We start from the raw sequence: 27,985 nt of genomic DNA on the forward strand, positions 1-27,985 counted from the left end.
AAAGCATGGACAGCTCTTAAGGAAATACCCTCTCGGACCACATTATGTTTGCAGTTAGTTTTAGGTTTAATGTATTTAAAGAAAAAAAAAATGTGAGTCACAGATTACCCTGTCTTTCTCTTTTATTCATAGACCGTTCATAGCATGCAATATCAGGGTGGTAGGCTGTGGTCTTTGTAAACTGGTGTGTCTGCAGTTCTCCTAGGTCTTTTTTAAAGTGGAAGCAGCAACCAAAAGACCTGGTAAAACTTGAGTAAAATAAACCCAAGCTGATTTATGTCATTGAGACTCGTGTGCTTTGGAACAGAAACCTGCAAATGAACCCGCGCTCAAGAACCAGTTTCAGACTACCCTGCCCTAAATCAATCCAAATGACTGATGGGATACACAGAACGCTCCTCAATTACAACCGAAGGATTCCAGTGCCTCTTACCTCCCTCTGCTCACTGCAGATCTTGCACAGCCACACCGAGCGCGGCCGACTCTCCACACCGCATTTCCTGCACACATGCTGCAGAAATGCAAACACACACACACACATCGGGAACTGTATCCAGACAAGCCTGCGCTGTCTTCTTTCTTGGCTGATGTTCAAAATTGTGTCAGACCTAAAGTGCCATTCTTTAATTGCAATTTCTTGTTAGCAAAAGTGCACAGATACAATTATAATTTATAACTTTACATTAAAAGCTGTGGAGGAGGATGAAATCTGCCTATGTGTATTTTTTTTTCTTTGACACATTGGTTGAAAGGGAGTTACTATACTGCTTGAACTCCTAGTAGTAAGAAACTTTATTTCCTGGAATGGGGAAAGTACTGCGCTCTCACAGTCCGTACCTTCTTGCAGTCTTCACACACCACCGAGGCCACACCCTCCACGCCTAACTGCTCCCCGCACAGAACACAGCGAGACATACCATCGCCACAGGCGTTCTTCCGCATATCGTCCAGGCGGGTCACCAGCCGTCTGGAGCAAAGGCAAGACTCGAGTAAGACAGGATTCTCCATTGCCCAGAGTTCTTCCAGCACACTATGTTCTTACTGCCTTTTGTAATGTCTTCTATGAACTGACAAATGACATACTGTGAACACTGACATGCAGAGTAAAAGACACAATGGCCGACTAAGGGAGAGTCCTACCAGCCATGTTGTCAGTGCTGACAGTCTGGCTTCTTTCAGGATGAGTTCCTCCACAGAAATGACACCATCTGGTCATTCTCAAGATTTTTGTCCTGCAGAGGTCCCTCCCCATTTTATTCATTTACTGCAGATATGAAACTGGAAAAGTATAACATCTACAATTTTTTTTTTAGTTAGTATAGATAAAAATGTTTTCCTTTCATTAAAGCATAGTTTAGGGTTCTTTTTTATATTTTGGACATTTGTATTCTGTTCTTTTCAAGCCCTTATAATAATGTAGCCACTCAAATGAACTGTATTTCCACCTTTCTCGACTTGTAGTCACCGAAATGAACGATTTCTGTCCAGCACGGTGTGCTCCATCAAAAGCCAGAAGGCGCATTGTTACTTAGGTGTCAACTCACCCGATCCGTTCTTGTTCTAGGGCTTCCATCTTTTCTGCCCTGGCAATCACTCTGTTGATAATCTCCTTCTCCTCGTCCGTCAGCTCTTCACTCATCCGCTGCGGCTCTGTCCGGTTTGAGTGCACCGTCCAGCTGGTGCCCATCCTGCCAGCCGAACAAACATGCGCCATTAGGGCACAGGCATGCGGTTCAACATGAACGGTTGCTTTTCATTTGGCAACCCAGGTTTTACAAACTAAGTAGACAAAATTAGCTGGAGTTAATCCCCACTCCCGATGATACCACGTGCGAACCAGTGTTTGCTGATCAAGTCATACCACGTATTGAATCCTCAAGTCATTGGCAATTTGAGTCAACTTAATTTTTAAGTAAAAATAAGACAATGTTTGAAAGAATACCTGTTAATTACAGATGTATTTACACATACATTTTGTTAATTACATATTTATCTTTGGCAAATACAAGTTGCCTGAGTACCTGATGTTGCGATCCCTTGTCTTAACACAAACCTCTTTGAGCACTGCATGGCTAGAATCTGCAGCAGGACGTTCTGAGAGGTGAGGTAACCAGGTACATTCAGTGATGGGGAGATGGGGAACCCTTGACTTTTATTACGAGAACTAAATTGTTCATAAAAAACAGCAGAACCCTTCTTTATACATAACGCCTTTTGCAACCAGTATCCCATAGCAAAGGTCTCTTGACATAAAAATCAAACAAAAAGCCAGAGAAAAGATCTTTTGAGAAAAGCTAAAATTAAAGTGTGACTTTGAGTAAGCTGTACAGAAAAAGCCTTAGTAGACTCAGGATCGCTGACTGATTTACGGGGCGATTTCTAAACCTTAGATTCCAAATTGGCAACGCTCACGCTGAGAACTAAGAGCCGAGTTCTTGGGTGAGAGTGAACAACTTATGTAATACACAATCTTTTCATTCAACACCATGAAGTAAAGCAACAAAATTTTACATTAAATTTTACATCCAGGAAAATGTCATGTAATGTCCCAGGACAGGCAAGACTTTCCCTTTGACTTTGTTTTTCAGATATCCTCGAGTGTGTAGAGTCCTCCTGAAAAAGCAGTGGATGCTCCTCTTGACGTGTGGGTAGGATGGCAGACTGTCTGGTCAGAAGCACTAGGCTGCTCCATGCAGGACTTTACGAGGGATCATGCAGGTACACCAGATCAGTCACTTTCCTTTCAGGGTGATTTAAAATACAGAACTTTTATTGCTAAAAGGAGTTCTGATGGCTCGACCTAACACGGCAAGAGATTATCCAGATTAATGCCCGTTATCATGCGATAAAACCTTATCTAATTACCCTGACTGCCACAAAAGCAGTGAAGCAAATTCAAAATGGTAAGGAATGAATCCTTAAAATGGAAACATACCTAAAACTTATGTGTGATATCAAGTGCTACTGCTAGAAAATGTAAGACAAATGCTTAATACAACAGCTTGCTAACGGCAAATTAAGAGAGGTGAAAATATTGCTGCACAACAGATTTGCATTTAGAAGTCTGGGGTTAGTTTTCAGAACTATACTACTAGAAATATTTTTTTAAAACTGAACCACAACACTTTGCCTAGAACAGAAATGTCCTGCCTAGAATGGAAGGGAATTTGAAATAGATATTTCCAATCAGATATATCCTGATTGGAACAGGCAGAGTTTCTTCAAATGTCTACCTTGTGGTGAGAAAATGAACTTGGGCCACTTTATTACTGACTGCTTGGCTGTGGTGAAGTTGAACCAAGTCATGGGACTGTTCTCACAGTCCACGGTCTGGACACTCCAGGCACAAGGCGATTGGCTTGATGTTAAGTTTCATCACTATATTTTCGCTTGTGCAATCTCAGTAGTGCTGAAGATTTACCTTGACTGAGAGTTGTTTCTTCGTGTCTTGTCTTGCAGCAGTGACTCCTGTAGTGCACAAGGAGCACGAGCATGAGCAGACACCTCCAACCCATCTACCCATCAGAGTCAATATCCTTTCACACACTGCAACTCCAAAGAGCCTGACAGGAGTGCTGGCACTCAATGGAGCAGAATGTCTTTCATTGACATTACAGCTGCCTTGCAGAAACTGCTGTTTGCTGGAAAGCCCAGAGAGCCCTGACCAGCTAATCCCACCTATATCTTGGCAGAGCTTTGCCAACTATACACCCCCTGGGGGATTCCAGTCAAAGTCAAGCCCGTGACTCAACTAGTGAGCTCGGCCTGCACCCAGCATGAGCCTTTCTGCTAGGTGAGGCAGATTTAGTTTCTCATGGCTTGAGAAATAACAATACTGAAGTTTACATTCAATCAGGGGAATCAAAACCTCAGGTTTCAGAATAGGCAGCTTGTGCTATACGAGCTACAGTACTGGCGTACTGAGGAGGTGTCCTATGTACTTAATAAAATGTGCATGAAGCATAAACGTGCTCCCACATCCCCAGGGCAAATGAAGATGGGATGAGCTCACTCTCTATTAATTAGAAAACGTGCTTATTAAAAATAAACTCAAGTCTAGCAGTCTCATTAGCAACACCCAAATATTCAATATGTGCTGCAGCTGTACTTTCATCTAGAGGGAAAAGCAGTAGGTCAGATGCAGTTTCTAATGTAATCAGTGATGCAATGACATATTTTTGCTCATTCCACAAAGGAAAACCATTAATAAAATCTGTTTAAATATGATTACAATACCCTACTTTTTGTACTACTCCTTCTTAACAGCATCTTAATATCTCGTGATAGGCCTTTGATTTTAGAGTTACTGGAATCTCAATTACTAAAATTTAGAAAACTAACTTCTAAAATGACTTTCACTTTCCACTTTGGAAAACAAATGGTATTGATATTATTAAAATAATTAATAAAAACTCACATTTTAAAAAAGTCACAAAACAGATCACAGTTGTGTAAATGCTTGTTCTAACTGTTAGCTCCTTATACACCTTCCACTGGCACTCCTGAGATTCTGGGTGCCTTTCGGTTTCCAGTATGAGTATGAGGACTTTGAAAACTGGACAGCCCTGCTTTCTGCTCTGTCGCTCCAAGACTACGGAATGGTCCCCAGCCCATGTCTTGTAAGGGAGTCAGCACTTTCAAAATGTATCTTAAGTATTCACCCCCACCCCAGGTGTTTTCACATTTTATTGTGTTATAAAATCATGATGCATTTATTTGGGATTTTTTTACATTGACCATCATGAAACACTATAATGTTAAAGTTCAAACAAATTTCTACATATCCTCCTAAATTGATCATGAATATAAAACAGGAAATAACTGTATACGTATTCAGCCTCTTTGTTATGACAATCCTAAATAGCTCCCAACAAAAACTGTACCATGAATGTAGTAATGTAGTAATGTATATACAGTATGTGAGAAAGAAATCGACAGTTCTCAGTCAATTTTTCAGTGTATTTAGCAAGGAACAAAAAAGAATGTTATTCAAGACACTTAAATGTACCTTTAAAAAACAAAAGACAATCAAATACAGATCAGCTAACCTAGTTGTGATCAGCTAACCTAGCTATAGTTGTGACATTTTACGTTTCACAGACACAAAGGATAATGCAATCGATCTGAGCTTTCTGTGCTATTGCATAACATGGTAGTAACAGCAGTTTTTCCTCTTGTTGTCTGAAATGTTTTGGCACAGTGGGAATATATGTTAGCACAGATGAAAGTCTACTGAAATCTAAGATGACCTAAGGACCACAGAGCAGAGGAAGAGGTGTTCAGCTTTATTGTTTCAGTAAAGGTACAAAGTACAACACTCCCAGACAGTCTCAACCAAGTAACCCGCCATATTAGTCAACTAGTCCTAGAAGTATCTGCGTCCAGGAGTCAGAGTCTAACTAGTCCAGTCCAAGTTCCCTCAGGCAGCAAGTGTCTGAGATCATGAAGCTGACCAGAGGCAGTTTGGCTTAAGAAGCAAAGACACCTCTCAAAGTTAGGATTTTCTTGAGAACATTCTTGAGATTTTCTTTAGTAATTCTATATTGTCACTCTGCAATAGCCTAGATTCTAATGTTTTCAACCTCACAACACACATTTTCTCAGAATGTAATTTCTTCTGTTTGAAATGCATGCCTCAGATTTTGTCTCATGAGCTCACTAGTGTAGCTGGCTCTTTGGCCCAAGCTATTCATTTTTTTTTTATTAATCTAATAAAGCAGATTAATGGGTCATGGGACTGGTTATGAATTTTACCACAACTCCCTAGCTAATAAGCCCGGTGTCATTCAAAGGGATACTGCACTCTGTAATTCTTTTTAATGTTATGTCAGAAAAATAGTTAATCTTTTATAGAACACAACTAATGAAAAATGAAACATCAGGTTTGTCTTGCAGAGGCTTGAAATCGCTATGCAACGGAATTCTCTTTTGTTCTTTTGAATTGATGTTTGCGTAGTGCAGCTGGCCAAGGGAGAGGAAGAAAGGTGACTCATGAAGTATAAAAGAGAAAGAGCGCCCCACACAGAGCAGCATGGGAGCACGGCCATGCCACAGAGCTTCTCCGTCAATAAGACAGGCCCGCTGATTAAATGCAGAAAATATTTCTTGAAGTCTCAAAAGGGGTATAGGCGGGTAGGAGGAGGGGGGGAGGTCAGCAATCTGCTGAAACACTACATTAAAAAATAATGAGTAGGCTGCTCACAGGGCTCATTGGAATTCTTTACCAACCACTCAAAGTGCTGCAGTGTCTTACAGCTAAACCCACTGCATGCAGAGCACAGAGAGGTAATCAAGACTTGACACACTTCAGTAATGCACGTTCTGTGATTCACACTAAATGCAGCTGAATCTGTCTGCTTGTACACCTTTTTGGCTCTGCTTTTGTGTCTGCAGAGCCTACAGCACCTACCCAAATGCATTCCACTAAATAGTGTTTTCCAAAGTCAAGCAACTGGTTTTTAATAAAATACATAGTAACTGAAGACTGCTTAGAGAATGAAGCCCGCATTGTAATAAAAGGCAGTGTTTAATTGGCTGCACTCAGATCATGGCCAAGCCTGAGCAGTACCGCTTCTTCAGATAATGAAATACACACCAGTGTGCCATCAATTAAATCACTGGCCACTCAAGATGTTACACTAATGACAAACCTTAAATTGGATTCCCAGTTGTGCTTAAATTATGACATGGCATAAAGCCAGTCAAAAATTGCACTGTACTGCAAAAAAAAACCCAACCTAACAATAACTCGCATCACATAAGATCAGCTTTACACTTTATAATTAGCACTAACTGTCTTCATAAGCGTATTTCACCACAACCGGAACTTGATTCTGTTAACGGGTTGCATATTACACATATTGCATTACCTCTAAAGCTGGTAAAACACTAGTTGAAAACATTAAGTCAATGGGCAACTTAGGCATTTCTGATCCTCATCACTCAGTTGCAAACACAGAAAAAGTCCCTTAAACAGCAATGCTGCAGGAGTGGAAGATTACACCACCTTCCTGCTGCCTGTGCCTGTCCTTGACTGGACCCTGAAGCAGGGTGATAAAGGAAACTAGAGGAGCAGGAGCTGTTTGTCTCCGTCGGTCACTTCTGAACTTTAAAGCAGAACAAGTTCTCTTTGTTTGCAAGAAGGGACAGTGCCAGAGCAAAAGAGCAGTGTGACACAAGACATGTAGAATCATGCACTGCTGCCGTATGTCAGACTTGGGCCCTTCAGAAGAGTGTTGCAGTTCCCCTGTGTTTACCCATATAATGATGCCAAGTCAACAGTACCACAGCAGAACATTTGCGTATTGGGTACTCTTTCATATCAAAAGGCACAGAAGTGCTTTGACAGATTTGTTTGGTGCTAAGGATTGTATATTTCTTTTAAACAGCTTGGCAGAGAATATTTTTTTTCCAGCAGCTCTTAGTGGTGTTGCCTTTAGTGGGTACATCAAGGTATATGATCACCCAGGTTCTTTGTAATAAAATGAATACCTGCAGAATGTATTCAGGAGAAGGAAATCAACATCTTGCTTGTGGGAAAAAATCTGTCTCTTTTATGCTTAGAGATATAACCTCCAATTCTCCATATCCATATCCATATTCTGCCATTGTTTTTTACCCAGTCACCTACCAAACAGGTAAATAACTGACAGCAGACTAACTTATTCTTTTAATTCAGATAAATGCTAGAGCTTCATTACCACCAACTAGCTGCAAGGTACCAGAACTGTAGCATGGATAACTTACAAACGGCAAGCTGACAGGGTGTGAAACAGACACAAGTTGTACTTACTGTTCCTTTTCGCTGTAGTGAGAATGCAGAAGGGGAGGAAAAGAAGGAGAGAGGTTTTGAGGATTAACATCAAAGAAAGCAGTCATCCTGACAGCAGTTTTAAGGACCAAAAGAAGCAGTTCTCCATTTTGTCTGAGTCACCACACTTCAAAGCTCTACTCCTGCATCAAAAGGTATACGAAGAGATATAAACTGCAAAGATACTAACATTTAAAACAATTGTAGAAAAATAACCCAGATCAGTCTGTTGTACACAGGCAAGAACACTGAAGCCTTTGCTGTCCAAGAAACAGCTTTTGTGAGCAATTTTTTATTTAAAATTAATTAAAATGCTGTTTCTGAATGAGTTTTTGTTATTTCAAATAACACATAAAAATTAAAGTTAAATTAAAGTTAAAAGCTATACTTTTAGATATTTTAAATCTACTATTCATTTTATAATATTATCTTTCTTGTTAAAGTATATAATCTGTATAAGATCTCATATGATTTTTATCTTTTGTCAGATGTTGTGTGCCTCTGTGAGAAAATGAATGCACATTACACAAGGCATCATGTATGAAAAGGTCATAACTCAAAGTACATTAAGTGATATTTTTGTTTTATAATGTCCTTTGAGAATGACATATTAGAAGAACAGCTTTATTATCTTAATAAAGAAAATAAGCTAGTCAGATATCTCTATATAAAGCTTTTTCATTTCTTTATTTTCAGTCCAGTTAAATTTGATTGTATAACATCAGTTTTCTTCTATGAGTAATCTGTGGTGCTCATGTACCCAGCTGTTCAATGCACTCACAGTGGTTTACATTAGCAGCCGAGTAATATCATCATTTTACCATTAAACACCAGGTTGTTTATAAGTGGCTATGACTGTCCATGGAAATGACGTTTGGACAGGTACAGAGAGGAACACACTGCAAAGCCATTTGGAAGAAATTGATTCACTTAGATTTCTCTGTAACCTGCTGGAATATGTATGTTGATATAAATGCTACTGAACATAACAAATGATGAACGAGCAACTGTATATAACTGTATACGCGCAACACTTAAACCCTTTTCACAGGCTGTTTTCCATAAGTCTAAGAGCATAAATTATTTTTACAGTTTATCAGGAGAGAATCACTTCAGTCCTGACGAGTTGCCATTTGAGAAGTATTTGAAGGAGGATCTAATTGAAGCTTTCAATATATTAAAAATAATCAACATAGTGGAGGCTGAGTATTACAGTACTTCAGAATTAGCTCTTTAAGTAGACCGCAAGGGCATACTATAAGTGGGAGTTTGCTTCAACTACAGTGTTCTGAAATCCCTAGTCAGCAAGTGTTACATTATTTGTTATCAGTATAGCATTATTGTACAGCCTTGCTACAGTATATCAAATGAGATGCCTGGCCATGGAGATGATGAAAGTACAACACAATGCCTGGACACAAACCTCTCTATATCAGCTAGACTCACCTAAAAAAGGGTTTATTGTTGTTTATTTTGATACCACAAAATCATTAATCTCTATTATTATGTTTACATAGCTCTATGCAAAGACAGTGTAAGGTAATTAATTTTAAATGATGTTGTACATTGCATTATTAATGCAATGAGTTACAGAATTAGAACTGTTATACCTCACCTACAGTATGTTCTGAAGTGTCTTTAATGATGTCTGGAAGCTCCTGATGCTTCTAGGATTTTGGCAAACCACAAAATCTTAGAAGCCCGAGTCTTGTGTGAAGTGAATGAATGAAGGAATGAAGTGTATGAAGGCTTGTCCTGAAATTAAGATGCACTGGTGGATCTGATGGCTAATTTGTTCATATAGGCCAAAGAAAATCAAAACTAGACTAATAGGGCAGTTTGGGATGTTACAGTGATTTGCAAGCATGTGGCCAAATCAGCAGGACCATCACCTGTCTCCTGTCACAGACGTGCTCAGTAAGGTAGCTCTCAGATTGGTTCTTTATGCCACATCAATATGGACTTCACCAGAACATGTCACACGCTCTTTCCTTAGTGAAAGCTGCCTAGTGCCTGTCCCTGCTTATGCTGGCTGTCATATGTTGGGCAAAGCTGGTCTTACTTGGCACGAAGTCCCAGTTGCCTGTCATTAGGGCAGACCCAGCGCTCTGAGCTGTTCCCAAAAACTGTGTCCGTCATGCTGTGATCCTTATTATCTCCTGGAAATAAAACAACACAAAAGACAGTCAGGCTCTTGCTTCACAATCACAATACAATATACCAAGCTCACATTGTTAAACAATCAAGACCAGAGATTGAATCAAAATTAAAAGCCAGTGTTTTTAGTGCTGAATCCAGAAGACATTTCTTTACAAATTGGGTTGTAAAGAACCCAACACAAAGGAAGTCTGCAGAATAATACCAGACACAGCTTGGTGACGTTTTTGGCTCAATAAGCATTTTTTATGACTAATTAAGTCTTCTGGAATTAGGAAAATAATGGACATTTTGTTTTACATTATTTTTATGATATGGTTTTCAAAAATGTAGGATACATGCATCGATCACACAGTAGTATCACTTCATATTCTGTACTAGAAGTACTGAAATTACTGCAGAAACTGTAAATACATCGTACGTTTTCTGTGAACACCACTGTAACTATGAACAGAATAACAAAGAAAGGCCCAAACAGCTATAGAAAACAGTAGAGGGAAATCATGGGCAAGAGTAGGAATACAACAGCATATTATAGAAAATGTGATCGGGAAATCCATAACCTAAAGGGAGTAAAATCAAAAAGAGAACCCCAAAAAAATAAAACATCAGAGGAGCAGGTACTTAAATGCTTATACAGTACAGTAATACTAAGAGTATTAGAACCAAAATGACAGAAATAGAAGCAACTGTATTCCAATGCAATTATGACATAACTGGAGTAACTAAAGCAGGAAAACAGAAAATTAATTGAACATTTCACTTCAGTGCTCGCCAAGAAAGGAACTGACAGCATGCCTCAGGCATTGAAAGAATCTGCCACAATTAAAACATAGCACAAAATGAGTAGCTGTATGACAGGTACAGCACTTGAAACAAATCTCTGGTACCTGGTGGTATTCTAGCAACTGTGCTTAAGAACACAAGAGATTTTATTCATTGGCCAACATTAAACAGACCTCTCCTCTGATTTTTTAATCAAATCTGAGAATCGGGGTTCCTTCTTAGGCCTATCACACTATTATAACTCACCAATAGTTATCAATCTGTTTATGAAAGCTACAGATCTATCCATTTACTATTAATTTGTTGTTTGCTCTTTTTCAGATTCTCATAATTGCCATGCGTACCATAGAAATCAATTCCAGACAAGTTTCCTAAGGGATCAGACTGTGTCAATGCTCCAGGTCTGCAGTGACTGTTCTGGAATCACAGTATGGTAAAGTACAGCAGTGTGTGAGTGGCGGATGGAGGTACAGTATGGGTTATCTGCATCTACAGTACCTCAGGTTAGCAGGCTGCACAGTTATTGGTGAGGCCCCGTGTTTGAATTACAAAGAGAAATGCAACTGATAAATCTAAACTTATAGGAAAAAAAAGTTTACGCAACAGCATTATTTTAAATTATTTTCAAAATGAACTTTAGGTCTTCTAATGATCATAGACTGCAGGACTGCAGACTTGGCTAAATAATTAGTGTCATTTTGTACAGTATGTGTTCCTTCAATGTACTGTAAGTGCATTTTGTGTGTTAAAAACTAACTGATGCCAAGGTTATATGCAAGTTTCTAATATACACCGATACAAATATTCTGTTTGCCACTAATTACTTGACAGAAAATAAATCAGAGCCAGAGCATATTATTTGTAAATGAGACAATGAATAAGCAATGCTGTTTCCTAATTCAGTCATTAGATCAACTGAGTGTTTAACAGGCCTAATAATTTACTCTGATTAATACATTAAAGAACACTGTACTGCGGGTATCTGCTCACTAAGGCTTCAATGCCATGATTTTCATTTATTCTGTCATTTTACTTAAATGTCGTATTTTAAAAGATTGCACTGAAACTCAGAAAAGGTGAAAAAAATATTTTAAAGAATCTTTAGGAATAATCTTAAGGCTTTAATTCCTTTTAAATTAAGCACATTGGTTGTGGATGCATCAGAAATAAGTCCGCATTCTATCACTGTGAATAATGACTAGTACTGATTGATAAAGCTAGATTAAAATGACAGCCAACCAATAGCACGTAGCAAAGATATTGCACATCTTTATGGTTTTGTGTTTACACATATATTTTTAACAATTTGCAGACAAGCTATTTTCTATTACAACGTAATAATTTACAAGTAAACTGTTGCTTCAGATGCTCACTATGATGGCAAATCAGTGAGGGCCAATTTTGCCAAGGAGCATTAAAAAGAGCTTTTCACTACCCATCACACTGAAAAGCCAAACGACAGATCACAGTGAAGGTGGCTGCCATGATGGGGATGAGAACTTGGCCAGCTTCCATAGTTCTAAAGAAACGAATCAATCTTCATCCTCAAGCTGCAAAGCTACATTTCTAAACGCCAAACTAATCAATCTATTTCATTATCTTGCATTTTGAAGAGGTTGTGAAAACAATTCACGTGCTGTGGCAGCGATCGTAATAAATCAGAGGACTCCAACCCTGCCCCTGGAGAGCCCTGACACACCACTACTGTTTTAGATAAGGAACACTTGTGAATTGTCCATCAATTAAGCAACTCATTTGTTTAATCAAGGGAACTCCAGTCCCTGAGCGCAGCAGGGCCTTCAGATTTCTGTTCCAAATGATCTCTAAATTACTTAATTTAGAAAATCACCTGTATTCACAGCTATGAATATGTGAGCAGTAGTTCAATGCCTTTGTCAGGCAGTCTCGATTGTTCTTACTATTGCAGTTTTTTTAATCAAACAACTACTGCCTGTAAAACCCTCAGCCTTTTAAAACCAATACATTTGCCTGGTAATGCTATTGCTTTCATATCTACCGGAGGCACATACACCAGATATTATCCCTCCCAGTCTATGGGAAAGTAGCCTGGTCAGTTACTGTTTTGAAGACCTCAGGGATTCTGAAACCTGTGACATGGAGGGGCTACTTTGGACAGGTCGGCTCACTCCAATTAAACAGCCCATTCTCTTATTTACCGTAAAAAAAGGCAGTGTGTACACATACAGTACATGATACTGGAAAAACATGTTTTTTAGAACAACTAGAAAAGCGATATTTGGGTTTTCTTTCAAAGCAAAATGCTTCTATCGTGGGGCCTAAAGAAGAGGACCTCCTCAGCAGGAGGGCTGGGAGACGCCAAGGGGAGAGCTCAATGAAGCAGTCATTTACAGATGAGCCCAAGAAAGAGCTCAGCAGTGGGGAAAGAGAACAAATTGAAATCAACACTCATTAACACAGCCATTGATTAATGGGAGGCAATTCTGCAGCAGGAGTGAGTCTCAACACAAAAAGAAGGGGTGTAACCAAAATCATTTGAAATGAGGATGCATGGTAACAGCGAAACCAATAAAGTTCATCATGTTAGTCAAGAAATTGTACAAATGTAACAAAAAATAAAGATAGATATGTCTGAAATCCCATCTGCCTAGAGATGACTGGAGAAAATCCATATAACGGAAAAAGAGTATTGATTTTTTCCAATTAAAATACGTCAGTACGTGTTGATACCTCTCTAGGTTTGTCCTGGCAGCGGCATACCACCTGGAACTTGAGCCAACACATATCTGGATAGGATTCCAGAGCCCCAAGTGCCACTCCATGCTGCCAACCCAAGTAAATATGATGATTTTGCCGTAACGATATAATTAATCAGTTCTTGAGGAAATAGAAATCATGTTTTACAAAGGAAAGCAAACAGGAAAATAACAAAAGATCAAGCTTGAACAGTAATATAAGATGGCCGATTAAAGATAAAAGAGATTAATATACAGAATGAATCTGAGCAATAACCTGAATGATCAGGTGTGTGCTTTCCTTGGAAAGTTAATTATCCTGGAGCCATGCATTTTACATTAAAAACTAAAACCAGAAAAACTGTTTGTTCACATACTCCAATGTCTCTCATTTATGAAACTGTAGCGGAGCTAGTTCGGATCCGGTGACATCATCGCCCTCCCTGCGCGCAGCAGGGACCTCAGCTGCCTGGGCTGGGGGAGGTCTCCTTTAGCTCATGCGCCTGGCTCCCTGTTGCGTAACGCCGGAGACCCGGGTTCGCGCCCCAGGTGTTGCGGGACGAAACGGGCGGCGGAGGGCACGAGCCCGCGCGGAACCACGACGGTCACAAAACTAGCAAAATAACTACTTCTATCCAGAAGAATATTAGCACTACTCTGAAGCACAAATCTACCACAGATCTAGGTGTATTTGTTCATACTGAAGGAACAATAAATTCTTAAGTTTACCAAGTTCCAAATCACAAATGTATTTCTGCCAGAAATGGTTAAAGGAGAACAAGATCATCTTTATGGACTTCCCTACGCTACTACTTGACCTCAACCCAACCCACTGCTTGCTTGTAGAGTATTGTTCTAGTTTATCTCAAACTACTGTACACTTTACATAACCATTCAATAACTGAATTAAGAATGATTGGTCTCTAGTTTCCTGGTGTAGTTGTGTACCTCTTTTTATGATCTAGTATTACTTTTGTAAAATATGCAAGCCTAGGAGTATATAAATATCCTCTTTCTTTTCCTTAGGTGTGAAAATACCAGCAGGTCATGGTGATTCATTAGTTTAAAGTCAACCAAGTCCCTGCAAGAATTCAGTGTCAGATATGCTAAAATTATCCTATACTGATGGAGCTTTTCATATTGCAAAACCCTGCATAGAAATTAAATTAGCATGTTGTAAAGGACAGTAAATTAAAATAAGATGGTGGTTGTCTGCACTAGATTCTCCAGGAAGCAGTGGGAAATTATCTGCCAGAGGGAGAGAGAGAAGGACACATCCATCTCACTGACTGGCAGCGGTTTTGTGGAACTTGTTGGAGTTGATTGGAAAAGTAGTATTGAAATTGAGAAAAGCACACTTCTGGTTTTAAGAGCTGGTAAGCAACTTAGCTGCCCATCCATTTCTTGAAAGGGCACCAAAACAAGAGAGGACAGAACTCAAAGAGGATCTCTGTGTTCTGGAGGTTTTTTTCGCACTGTATGATGAAAGAGCAGTGTTTTTACCTTCACTCTATGTACATGCGTCTATTAAGACCTATCTATTAGAGGATCACTGCTACAGCTTCCTGACCAAAGGCATTGTAGTGTTTTCTTTTTCTATCAGTCCTCTATTATTTATCCCATATAATCTCAAGCTATTTATTCTAGCTTTTACACTTTTCACTATTATAGTATTGAAAAATTTTTTGCATTTTTTGTCTTGAATCTTGAGCCCTTTTCTGTTGAACACTCTCTTACTTCCGATTTATTTTCTTGGTTTCTTCATTATACCATTTGCACCATGTTTTCCAAGATTTGGAAATGTTATAGAAATGAATTGTCTTGAGAGTTTAAACTTGTTTTCAGAATGACAGTCCCTCTTCTATTGAGTCTGTTCCCCAGTTCACACATCACTGCATTAGGATCAGAGTGAGCAGCCATAGTTCCTGCTCTGCAGAACTGAAGCATCATGTCGTTTGTCCAAATCTTCCATCACTGGGCTGTTTCACCCTGTCATGACAGACTCTGCTGTGCTCTAACCTTAATACAACAATTTATCTATTTAACAACTGTAGGGATGCAACAAGTTATATTGCATTTCGGTGTAGTTTAGAAATGTATTTCAGTGCAGTTCTGCTTATTTATAAAAGGCCGTCCTGACAGCAGAGCAAGACATCAGAGATCTCTGAGATCAGCTATAGACACATACTTCCGAGTGCACGTTATAAACCATCACAGTTGGTTGCATGTCGGACATAACGTAGGAATATATGAACACAGAATGTAAAGGGACATACAATTTATATGAATATTTTAAATGCCAGCACCGAACGTACATTCTGATAACCAACTGTTTGAGTCACACAAAACAAGGTGTGCTGCTGTCTTTCCCAACATGAAGGACCTTTCTATGTCTAACTAACGTTCTACAACAAGGATGTATCTGGGCATTTTACGTTGTTCAATCCGTAAAAGCAACAGCTCCAAGCACAGGTGGAACTCGATGGCTCGTGTCACAACCAGACTTCGACTGCAGTGCATAATTCCTCAAGAAGTGATTGGCGATTTCCAAATTACAGTAGGTGAGCATTCAGTGAAATCAGTTGCAAAAAACAAACAACTGATGTTTGAGCATTACATCCATCATATCCAACCAGAGAACATCATTAAACATGAGTTACAAATTGAATATTGTTTCAATTGATTGTGAAACATATGGTTTCTGTCATAGAATTTTCCTATTAAATGCCTTCTGTTCCACTGCCCAGTTCCCCAGGAATTCTCCTCTGGTTAGCTGGTACCTTGTAATCCTTCTGTTACCAGTGGTTGACCAGTTCTGGGTCATCACTGTTGAGGTGGCAGCACTGCAGGGACTAAGTAATGGCAGATGTTCAGGCATTCAGGATTCATCCTGCTTCAGTGCGGCATTTATTCCAGCATCTTTCCCAGAATGCATCTCCACTCACGTTCACTGAGCTGAGGCATGGTTGCAGTGTGATTAAAACCAGTGAACCTCTGTGCCTTTTATGCGTTCTATCATCACCTTTTCATTTGCTAACTTCCAAACTCCCATTATGCATCATAAATATGCCAACATTTTATTCCATACTCAGAGGGAATGATAAGGAGCACAAAGGGGAAATGTGATGATACATCACAAGCTGATGTATAACACCTAGGGTTTGCAAAATTGATTTGTGTAAAATTCTATGTTGTTTCTTTAAAGTTTTGATATGTAAGTAAGAACGGTCTGTTTTACTCCATACTTTTTAACACTTAACCTGTTCAAAAAAATATTTCAAAAAGTTTACTGAGTAATAACATTACAATAAATCAGATTGCAATGCTATCCCTGTAGTCCCAGAAAGAACCTGCAGGCAATACAACATATTTCTAGTTGGTCTAGTTATTGGAAGTTCCCCTCTGCTGATTCAAGCTTAATAAAATAAGACTCTATGACATGATATAAGGGGTGTTTACTAGTTCCACACAATTATTAAAGTCTTTACTATTTAAGTATGAGCATACCTTACATGAAACAGGTATCATAACTGAAAATGGAAATAACACCACTGAAATAACTCAAATATAGTATGGTGCTGCATTGCTTCTTGGGGAAAAAAAAGGACTTTTGGAATATTGTCAAATGCATTCTCATTTTTACAGTGTATGAACTGCATACTGTATTATGCAATACAATGAATTAATTTCTAATTACAAAAACAGATGTCCACTAGTATGCAGAATTTTTTAATGAAAATTCACAGATGGTTTGAGGTACACTGAAAGTGTTTCAGATGGGTTTCATGAAAAATCATTATATTCTGCAGCAGTCTCAGGTGTAGAGGTCTGGTTCTGGAGAAAATAAGCTGTGATAATTTTGTCTAATCATGCCCCACAGACCTACTGGCAGGCAGCCAACACGCTTGCAAGGAGACTGCTCAGGTTGAGCCCTGTTCTACGCAACTAGACACTTGGACTTTCTACCAAAAATACGACGAGAAAGACAAGACGCACATGCAAAGCTTCAGTTTCTCCATACTTTAATATGAAAGATGTTTAAGTTTTCAGGGGAAAGGAACCCAAAAAATAAAGACACTGTCGTGTCCAACATCCAGTGCAGCACCTATCAGAATCAACACTGCTTACCTGATGAAGATGTGTTGCAGTGTGAGGAGCCTCTCACAGGCCTTCAGGTGAGGAACTCAAAAGCTTCTGGGATAAGTGGAGAAGACACCGCTGGTAGGTAATTCCTTAACAGGTATAAGTCAGTGAAGCTCCCTGGAAAGCAAGGCGACACAATACAAAACTCATTTCAGATTGCAACTGACAAGCCAGCAGGATCTAATCAGACTTCCTCTCTCTAGGAGCAGCTCCGTATCTGGGGCTTTGGCTTCGTGTTTTATCAGTCAGCAGCACACGAGTGAAACAAGACTGAAGGAGGAGAGGAGAGGGCGAGCGAGGAAAAAAAAATCAATAAACCTCATCTGTCTCCGTTTGCTGCAAGCAATCCACATCTACCAGCACTGCAGAATTCAGCAGAGTAGCTGGAAAGGAAAGGATAGGGGGAGGGGGCTCTGTGACGCTGAGAGGGGTAGTACCAGCTTCTTCACTATTGCAGTGTTAGGCTGGTTTTGTTACGATGCCTGCAGGTCTACATACAAACCTTAGGCTTTTCTCCATCAGAATTTCAGATTGCTACAGCAATTATACACAAAAAAAGACCACGAGTTCCACTTGCAGCTGCTCCTGTTCATTCATCCATTTTCAACCCACTTTTTCTGTCAAGGGTTACATCACTAGCAACTTCTTTTCCCAAGAAAAGGAAAAATAACTATCGGGCTTATTTGTTTTTTAATAAAAGTGTACAGGATAGAGGGTCAGAATTTCAGATCTGCATGTAGAATATACAGAATTCCATTGTCAGAAATTGTCGTTGTATGTGATATGCGCAAAGTGCTGTCTGCTTCTTGATTTTCAGTAATGAAGAGTTCCATTTTCTCCCCTCTTTAAGCTCAACAACTCGGAATAGCCAATTATTTTATTTTGATTGACTCAGTGCTTCCATCTCTGCTGCTAAGCCAGGAGAGATGAAGTTCGCATCCTCCAAAGCATGTGGATAATCAGATAATTCTCACAGCGAGCAAAGAGCAGCATAGAAAGAGACACCTGGTAGGTGCTGGCATAGCTGGCATGGAGTGGGCAAGAGTGATTTGTATGGATCATCACCAGCCGAAAGGAAGAAAGTTTGCTCGAGTGAGGCTGCACATTTCCTTACCTACATTCCACATCTAGGGACTCCCAGGAGATATGATGATTTGAGCATGCCTGGCTGTAATCACTGTGTGCCAACATGTGCTGCGAGTGTTCAGGTTACAGGCTCATGGCATATCTAGGACAGCAGAGTGCCTTGCACCTCATCGCTTCGAAACTCACATTGATGCACAGCAGGGAGGTTCGTTTAATATTTTGTGAAATGTTAAGAAGCCTCTGCAGAAACAGTCCATGTGCAAATTTCTTTTTAGATCAAAGAAGATTTCAGTACAACAACAGAAAAACCAAAACTATATAAAGTAAAGATAAACTTTACATCAATCCTGGTATAAAGCACAATACAAAGACTGCAGTTGTCAAACATTTCTGTTCTCATTAAGAGTTATACTGTGTATTTCTATTAAAAACATGTGTGTTACCAATTCTTCTACAATAAATTATTGTGAAATTCCATGAATGCATGCAGGTTTTGACACAAGCTTTTAGACTATTGAGGGAGACACAAAATGTATTGGATAATGCTTCCCAACAATCTTACAAAAAAGAACTAAAATAGAAAGAATCAGAATAAACTACTGACCTTACTTTAACCTTCTGAAGGTAAATAGAACATGGAAGTGGCACAACAGATGAAGAACTGGATTTCTGATCATTTCCTCTTCAACTGCACGTGAAGGATTCATACATATAATTTCACAATTTGATAATTAGCAGTTTTAGCTTGCAGTAGCTTTCATCCTAGAACAAAATTGGTTGGTATTTAATTTTTAAAGCAAAGTGCTGGAATATGCTACATACTGTATATAACGGGACACAGCTGAAATCATCTCCTTTCCCCCAGGGGCCTCTCTTCACATTTACTGCTTCTGCCTCAAGGGCTAAAGCCTACTTTTCCCTTCCCTGTTTCCTGATCTTCCAACACTATTTATGCAGCATTTCCCACACAGACTCTTGTTTTGGAAACGGGCATATCTTGTTATTGTGTGGACGCTTTCCATAAAGCGAGGATCAAATGATGTACTGTACCAGCTGGAATATCTCAACAGTCATTCTGGCAGATGAAGGGGGCAGCAGTGACTTCTAAACATCACGTTCTGGCGCTGTATGTGTGGGAGCTGGTGTGCAGTGGGTTGTCTACAACAAAGTAAGTCCCACTCAAGTGCCTCCCACCCCCAGAACATTCTCCAGGTTAACAGTCGAATAACAGGAGGAAAGTGATGTCTGGAAGCTTCAAGATGTGTCCTGGCATGGAAGTGGCTGTTACAGGAGGGTTGTCGAGTACTTAGGTTGAGGCAAAATCATATTCCAGCATCTGTAGCCACACTGGGAAGCCTTAATTAAGTTTTCACTATTCTCAAGCTTTTCGGGGAGGGTGTTAGAAAAAACACAACAAACACTGTCTGCCTCATCACCCATCAAACCTATCATGTAGTGGAACATTAGGAGCTCTATGGACTGTTCAGACAACGACTGTTCAGAATGCAGCACTGAACAAGTGGCCCGAGAACTCAACATCGACAGTGACGTCACAGATGAAGTCATTAGCCACCTTCATGGTCCCTCTGTTGGAATCAGTAAGTTCTGCATGACTAATCATCTAATCAAACAAGCCTACATGGTTTCCATATACTGTACAGAAGGTCCTAAGTTTGCTTGTCTCCTGACGTCTAGTAATCTCTGGCTTTGAGCTGTTATAGCTTCCCTAAATCTTCCTGGAACCTTCTGCACAGTTATCCCATGAAGAGAGCTCAGCACACACATCAGCACGTTTGGAACAGGGGCTCCACAAATCTGGAATAAGCAGTCTTAAACAAATTGCTATCTTAATTGACCTCAGAAATTCTCGGCACTCTATTCCTGCGCTGTCAGGTTTAATCAGAGTCAGTGCAGGACTCCTAAGCATTACATCTGTAAGCAACTTCAATAGACTGGCCTTAAGATCTGGCAACACACCAATCATGCCTTCAGCCACATCACTGCCATTGGACTTGATCCCTGTGCTGCCTTAGCACAAATCCTACTTCTCCCACCTGTACACCTCCCCGTCAGTACTTGGCACAACAGAGCCCACTGCAGCTCTTGCATGCAGCCAGTCACTCCTTAAACACTGTTGTTTCTTGTGTCTTAAAAGGCTACCTTATGTCTCTCTCCATATCCTAGGCCAGCCTGGGTTATATCAAAACTTTCATTTATTCACATAACCTTCAAGAAAGGACTTCATTTTTTCAATTAAAGGTAATTTCATATCATTTCTACTGATCCAAAGTAGTGTAGGGTTGGTATGACTGCAATACCAAATGCTTTTTCACTTTGCCCATGACAGAAATGAATGACTACAGACAATAAACATATGAAATACAAAATGACTTGCAGCAAATTAGAAAATTAATACATTTATATTATCCAGACAATTTAATGCAAAGAAAGGGCTATTGAAATTCTTCAAATGAGTCAGGACTTAGTTATTAGCATCATATCACACATATAGGAAAAGTACTTCACTAGATGACAGATAAAGGGAATGGCATATTTTCAAAGTAATGTACCTCATTCAATCTCATCCTTGCTGCGCTTTAAAATTAAGAGCAACTGCATGACACACAAACCTTTTTATTTGCAGTTAATGGACTTTACTGAGCAAAATTAAGTCAGTTTGGAGAGTAAGATGTGTAGAGAAACGTATATAAGGCCATTTCAAAGTGCACTGGTATTCCAATAGAGATTTTGACGTTCTATAATGCATGCATGATTTAATAAGGAAACAATTACATAGACTATTATGTACTCTTTAAAAAACTTGTGCATCCTATGCTCGGAAGTAAAACCTGTTGAGCCTTAAGCAGGAAAGGTATTGCTAAAACTGCACAATTTCCTACTGTATCACTATCTGAAATACTGCATTAGATTCTAGCTTCCAGATACCAAAATTGATAATTTTCCACTGTACCAGATACCAGAGCAGAGCAAAAAGCTAATCTCAGGACTCAGTGGTTACAGGGTGGTTAGAGAGTTTTTTTTGCTCCCAGAAACAAATTAAACATCACAGAGCTTTGTGGCCTGACCTCTCTGAACCATTTTTTAGGTTAATTGCATACATTTCTTAAATAATCTTCAGGGCAAGGGAAAGATAGCTTTAAATATGTCACAGCCAATATTTTATCTTTGCACACAGTTGTAGACTTTATAAAAGCAGGATATTTCCAAGTAAATGAGTGCCAAACGTAAGCTTAAGAAACTGACGTAATAAGCAAGAGAAATTAACTAGGCGCCAACGTTCAGTGTATGAGGTTTTGAGAATTGTGAAAGGGAATGACAAATCTAATCTACATGGCTACTTCAAGGTGAAAATGCACCAGAAGCAAAGGCACAAGTGAAAATCAATTGCAAGAGGTTTCAGGAAAATGACTCTTCTTTCTGCAGAGAATACAAATAGAATGCACTCCAAATCAAGTGTGCAAGAGATGTATTATCAAGCTTCTTTAATAAATAAATTGCTGTAGTAGAACACAGAAGAGTGAGCTGATCTCTTTCTTATTTTTCATTTTTGCTTGAGAGAACCCGATTAATAATCAACAATTAAGTGTAAGATAAGTGAAAGTGTTAAGTAAAAGGCTTCAATAAAACACATCAAAACTTGAAAGGCTTAAAAATAGCTTCTCCACCATCTCGTCTTTGTCTCTCACATCTAAAAATATTTTGGATGTTTGCTTTCTCATCCACAATAGTGTTGCTTAATTCTTTTATACCTTGTTAACTTGCTCTTTACATGGCCAGCATTTTTTAATAAAAGTTGCAAACTGCAAGAGATTTAAAGAGTACATACCAAATGAATAAACATGTGCTGAAAAGCATACTGTTTTTTAAATTGCAGAAGCAGCCAAGAAATAGTCCATTAATCTGGAGCTGTTGTAGAACTGAAAATCTGCATAATTTTCATTCCAAAGAAATACATCCATGTTTTATTCAGTTCACAAAACATCAGGCTGCTGATAAGAAAACCACCTCTGTGCTTAAGACTTGTGTGACTTGATCATAAATTATGAGGGTTAATGCATTTACTGCACAAGAGTGCATCTCAGTGTGTAATGGTGGTGATCCGAAAACAAAACTATATAAATCTATGTACATAACAAAAGAATAGTGGTGTTAGCTTCCTCAGCTGTGAGAATTTGATTAATCAAATCAAAAAATATTTTTTCATTTATTTTTAACTGTTTGCATAACATGCTTCGGCCCTAAAGGGGAATGTACACTGAATGAAAAAACAATGAAAACCATTGAGGAAACAAACTCCTGAGAAAACTGTCTCCTGTTATATATTTTGTTAGATTTCAAAATCCCAAATTCACACTTGAATAAAAAATAGATACATTTAATGCTCACATCAGTTGGATTTGAGTCACTACTTCCTCCTTGACTTTATTTTAAAATGTTGCAAAGAAATAAACCTAAATTAAGACTAAAGATAAGCTTAATCAATTGTCATGAAATCTTTATTTATCTTTATAAGCTTTTTTAGGAAATGTCTTAATTCGAACATTTTTCCCCAAGTCTTTTCTTCTCAAAATGAAGAAAAACATTTTCAACAAAAATATTCTAAGTACAGTATTTGTGTTTTAAGCATTCATATCTTTACAAAATAAATAGGTTTTCTTAAGACTTAAATTCTTTTAGTAATGTGAAAGAATGCAAAGTAAAAGGTCAGCTGAAGTTTGAAACAGCGAGTTCCCTTCAAAGCAGTAATGAACCCGCCCTCCAAGTCCCTCTGTGTAGCAGCTGGAAAGAAGCATCAGAAATCAAACTGAGTGCTTTTAAATGCTTGTTGTTCCCTTTTACTCGACTAATCCAAGGAATTCAAAGATTCTCTGTTAATGGTTTGTTTTTGCTCCCTGATCTTCCAGTTGGGTATGTTGAGAGCAGATAAATGTAAATGAAAACACGTGACTAAAGACAGATGCCCCTGAAAGCTGGCTGACATTTCCTATTGCTTATATTTCAAATGTCAAAGAGACAGATGACACAGTGCTCAAAAATAATGAAATGCATTGACCTGACAAGAGCAGGGAGCAGGGGAAGCTGATAAAGGATTTCCTGCAGTGACTGGGAATGGAGAGGAGAGGAGAGGAGAGTGCATCCCTGATGACGAGTAATGGATACAGACATGGCTGGGTGCCAGAGGTGTGGGGGATTTATTCAAAATTAAACCAGAAAGATGACAGACCTGACTAACATATTAGCATATCACATGGCTAATTAACCAGAACCCAGTTTTGGGCCACTCTAAACTGACTTTTGCCACATCTGATCCAGCGACTCCGAAACATAAATATTTCTGCACCTGAGGTCACATCTCATCAAAACCGTACCCCAGTCTGGATGTTGGACATTGATACCTGCCACACAGAAACCAGGATTACCAGGAATACCAGGATTATTATCTGGCTCACCAGAACACTTTGAAACAGGTGAAATTGCCATCTAAATAAAAGAGGTTACTATGTAAATTAGGCATTACACCTGTTCAATTCTTCCAGTTGAACATGGAATCATATGTTCACAAATGGAATAGCTTACGTACTGTATGTGCACAAACTATTGGCTTGACGAGTACAACATTAATGATACAGTTCAATTCAAGATACTTGAGAATGTAGTAGATAAGACAATGACACTTATTTAAAACAATTTTGGCTTTGAATGAGTAAATATAGCCACAATTCCCAATTTCGTGTATGCCGCCATTAGTAGCTTTTCAAAACAACTCCTGGCTGTGTGACTGGGCGAGCTAAAAATGTCATTTAGGCTCGAGTACTGTATCATTTAAGCATTCGTGTATGTATGATATTTTTAATAATTACTTTGGGAGAGTAAAATGAAGGCTTAAAAAGCAACATCATATCTACTGTACATTGGAAATTGTATTTGAGTGACTGTAACTTCCTTTCATTGTTATACGCTAAAACCTTTTTTCCAACTTAAGGTTCAGAATCAGGTGCCAGCAACAATGTCATGATAACCTGAATTAAATCAAAAAGCATTTGACCCCTTCTTGTAATTGACATATTTGAACAGCTTTGTTTCTGTTTTAAATGATACCTGTCTGTGTCAAGCACAGAGTCATACAGAAACAGTAATATTGAGAAAGGGTCTGAAGGGAAAGTGGACACTGTTTAGCCTGTGTTGGCAGACACTTACAGTACCAGCATTACTCCGAGCACCAAGCACATGTGTGCTGACCTGTTCCTGACAATATTCAGGAACTATTTAGTCACACCGATATACAGTAATATTATAGTGAAATATATTTTAGTGGTCTTCTATCGTGTTCTTAAGTTATCTCTCAAAGAGTTCCAATGCCCATTAAAAACCATAATAAGGTTAGAAATAAGAGAAGGCCATCTGTCCAATCTTAGCAGTAGTTGTGATTTATACATGAAGCCCACTGACCCCTGGCACCGAGACCCAGTGTGGCCTGCCCAGCAGCAGTCCCAGCAATTCGAGTGGCATTAACCAGCCCTGGCACCCCTTCCCTCTGTAGCCCCTAGGGGGCTGAGCACCAATTCTACACATACATGTATGTACAGTACGCAGTCAAGAGGAATTATATTCTCACATTAGGTTAAAAAAGCTGCTGATTTAGGATTTAGGAGTTACTGTGCTATGTCACTGGAGATCCCAATATTTTTACTGCTAATTATAATAAACACAGTAATGATTATGATAATACAATAATTAAAATACTTCTGTAACTACTTTTTCTGATAATAATGCATTCATTCCAAGCCAACTGTGTCTTTGGAATAATAAAGAAACAATTCCAAACAATTTCTCTATTAGCACATTGCAGCTGTGTGCCATTGCACTACTTTATAAACTTCACTTTGTGCAAAAACCTTTACTCAGAAGGCAAAAAGGGAGATGTGACAGTTATACCTGAAATCTAATAGGAAGGAAAAAAGCTTAAGAACAGAAATGGCATTAATCCCAGGACACCAGACATACTTCCAACATGATCAAAGGCTTTGGAGAGGACATGTGGCTCGAACAAAGGGAACAGCTAGCTAATATTAGGATCTGAATCCAAACTCTTCCGTTAACCATAAAGCAGTACGTAGGCATAAAACTAGTTCAATCAATTTTAATACGCAGAGGCTTCATGTACTTAAGTACCTATAATGTTAATTAAAAAAGCTGAAGCCTGGTGTCATCATATTACTTTGATCAATAAAGCTGCCTACTATTCTTCTGTCTTGACCCACAAGCCTGCTGATTTTTCAGTTTCAGTTTGTTTTAAATTAATTACTTCATCCCCCATTTCTTTTCCTTACTTTCAATGAGGATCGTGGTGTTCCATCTGAATAAATGATTCATTTAGTTCATTATTTTGGCCCATTGAAGGAGGGCAAGGAAAGTACCTGTTAAATTTGTGCTGTGATTATAATTACAAAGTCCTTCAATTACGTCTATGAGAATAATAAGAGCTGAAGTCAGTTAATTACCAAAAAGCATAAAGATGCAATACAAATAATTAAAATACACAATTAGAAAAACATGAGACTACAATACTCTATTAATGGGGGCGTCCAATTATTAAGCCAAGCAAAGACACTTGTGCAGGATGGATACAGTGACTGTTTCCACTTGTCTTCACCAAAGGTAAACACTCAACAGAATGATTCAAATGTCAAACATAAAGCTACGAAGTTATCCAGTGAAGTCAAAGCAAACACATATAGGATCTTATATATAGGAGCAAAAAGCAGAAAGTAGAAAAAAGTAGAAAGAAGAGACATCTAGCTGTGTATTAAATCTATTATGCATTCATAAAGCATCAGCCTTCATGTATTATATTCGTGTGTTAAATTAATTATTAAAAATCACTTCTGTCACTGACCATTTAATTGAAATCACCAGTTCCACTTTGGTTATTGCTGTTAGCTTTTGCCCATCAATAGTTTCGGGCTCAGACATTGGACGGATTTTGATTTAGACTGATTAAATCCAAACTTCAACACACCCTCTGAATTCAAATTTGACACAAGCTCGTGCCTTTTTTTTCACCAAACGCTTCTTGAGTGCACCCACTTGAAGGTTGCGATCAAGTACTGGAAAGGCTGAAGCTGTAGTGTGGGTTATTTTGTGACACCCAGCTCAGACCAAAGCAGGAATGGCCCTGGACAGGCTTCTGTTGAGCTCTCTTCTTCAGCATACGTGTGTGCTTCAATCATGCTTACTCAGTCCACAGCTCTGCCAGTCGCCGGACAGGAACAGTCCTTTCACCCATTTCTTACCCTTGTCTGGGTGACACACTCTCAGGTATCACCTCACTTCTGCATTCGTTGCTCATAATGACGGTCTTTAATATTTCCTTTTTAATTGGACTTTAATGCCTACTCCACCCACATGGAAAGAAATCAAAGATATCCGAAAAGATTTTTTTCTTCTTAAAATAGTCTGCTATTTTGGTAAAAAACTAAACACTAGTCCAAAATGAATCCCAATTCCAGACGGTAATGACTAAGTTTTCTCTTAATTAGGATTTGGAGACGGCAGCTCTAGATAAATGCTTATTGGGATACAGAAAATCATAAGATAAAAAAAAAACATTTTTTGAAAGTGTTTTGTGAAATATTTGGAGACAAGAACAGTCAATAAAATGCTGCTACAGCTGGAGGTCCAAATCTATTGCAGAACCATGTATCCAGCAGAGCTTCTGACGCCCAGGAAAGGTGCTAATTGGGACCTGTTATGTGAGTTATTCATTAAATTGGTACAGTACAGGTGAAAAAGCACTGCAATACAGGACTTTGAGCATGCCTGGGTTAACAGTTTAGCATTCATTACTGTTTCCCACAAGCAAATTCAGGGATTTTCAACGATATTAACTACTAGTGACAAAATTTACAATCTCTGTGTTCAAAAGTGAAATCCACCCTGGCTCTGAGCTGTTGTATGACACCCAGCTCTAAAATTATTTCTTGTGAAGTCTAACACAAATATTACACACACCGGTTCTTACAAGTGGTCATCTTGTGTGGAAGACCTGGTCCTTCCTGGCCTCCTGGTGAACAACACTGAGAAACCCTTCAGCTGCCTCTCTCTATATGGCACCAGCCCAGATAAGACCTCATTCCCACAGCCAAAATAGCAACATACAGTATCCTTATCTGTCAACTGTGGGGTGTGATTAATCATCTTAACTATTTTTTTAAAAAGAGCTCTTCTCTGCAGTTGATCAATTGTTCACAATCACCCAGCTCTTTTT

The 27,985-nt window shown here is 38.9% G+C and overlaps 1 protein-coding gene across 1 annotated transcript in view; it reads right to left on the bottom strand.

Annotated features, from left to right (window-relative positions):
- LOC148819205 (rabphilin-3A-like) overlaps nucleotides 1–17,651 on the bottom strand; it is a 36,423-nt gene extending 18,772 nt beyond the window's left edge. Inside the window, exons 1-6 of the mRNA XM_088935816.1 lie at nucleotides 17,596–17,651; nucleotides 9,873–9,969; nucleotides 7,793–7,804; nucleotides 1,545–1,688; nucleotides 838–967; nucleotides 434–511 (exon numbers count right to left, since the gene is read on the bottom strand). Of these exons, the coding sequence (XP_088791942.1) occupies nucleotides 434–511; nucleotides 838–967; nucleotides 1,545–1,688; nucleotides 7,793–7,804; nucleotides 9,873–9,949 (441 nt within the window). The 5' untranslated portion in view covers nucleotides 9,950–9,969; nucleotides 17,596–17,651. The remainder of the gene's footprint in view (nucleotides 1–433; nucleotides 512–837; nucleotides 968–1,544; nucleotides 1,689–7,792; nucleotides 7,805–9,872; nucleotides 9,970–17,595) is intronic.
- Between the last annotated feature and the right edge of the window lie 10,334 nt (nucleotides 17,652–27,985).

This window comes from Atractosteus spatula, chromosome 17, assembly GCF_055471065.1.
Source record: "Atractosteus spatula isolate fAtrSpa1 chromosome 17, fAtrSpa1.hap1, whole genome shotgun sequence".
Classification (NCBI taxonomy): domain Eukaryota; kingdom Metazoa; phylum Chordata; class Actinopteri; order Semionotiformes; family Lepisosteidae; genus Atractosteus; species Atractosteus spatula.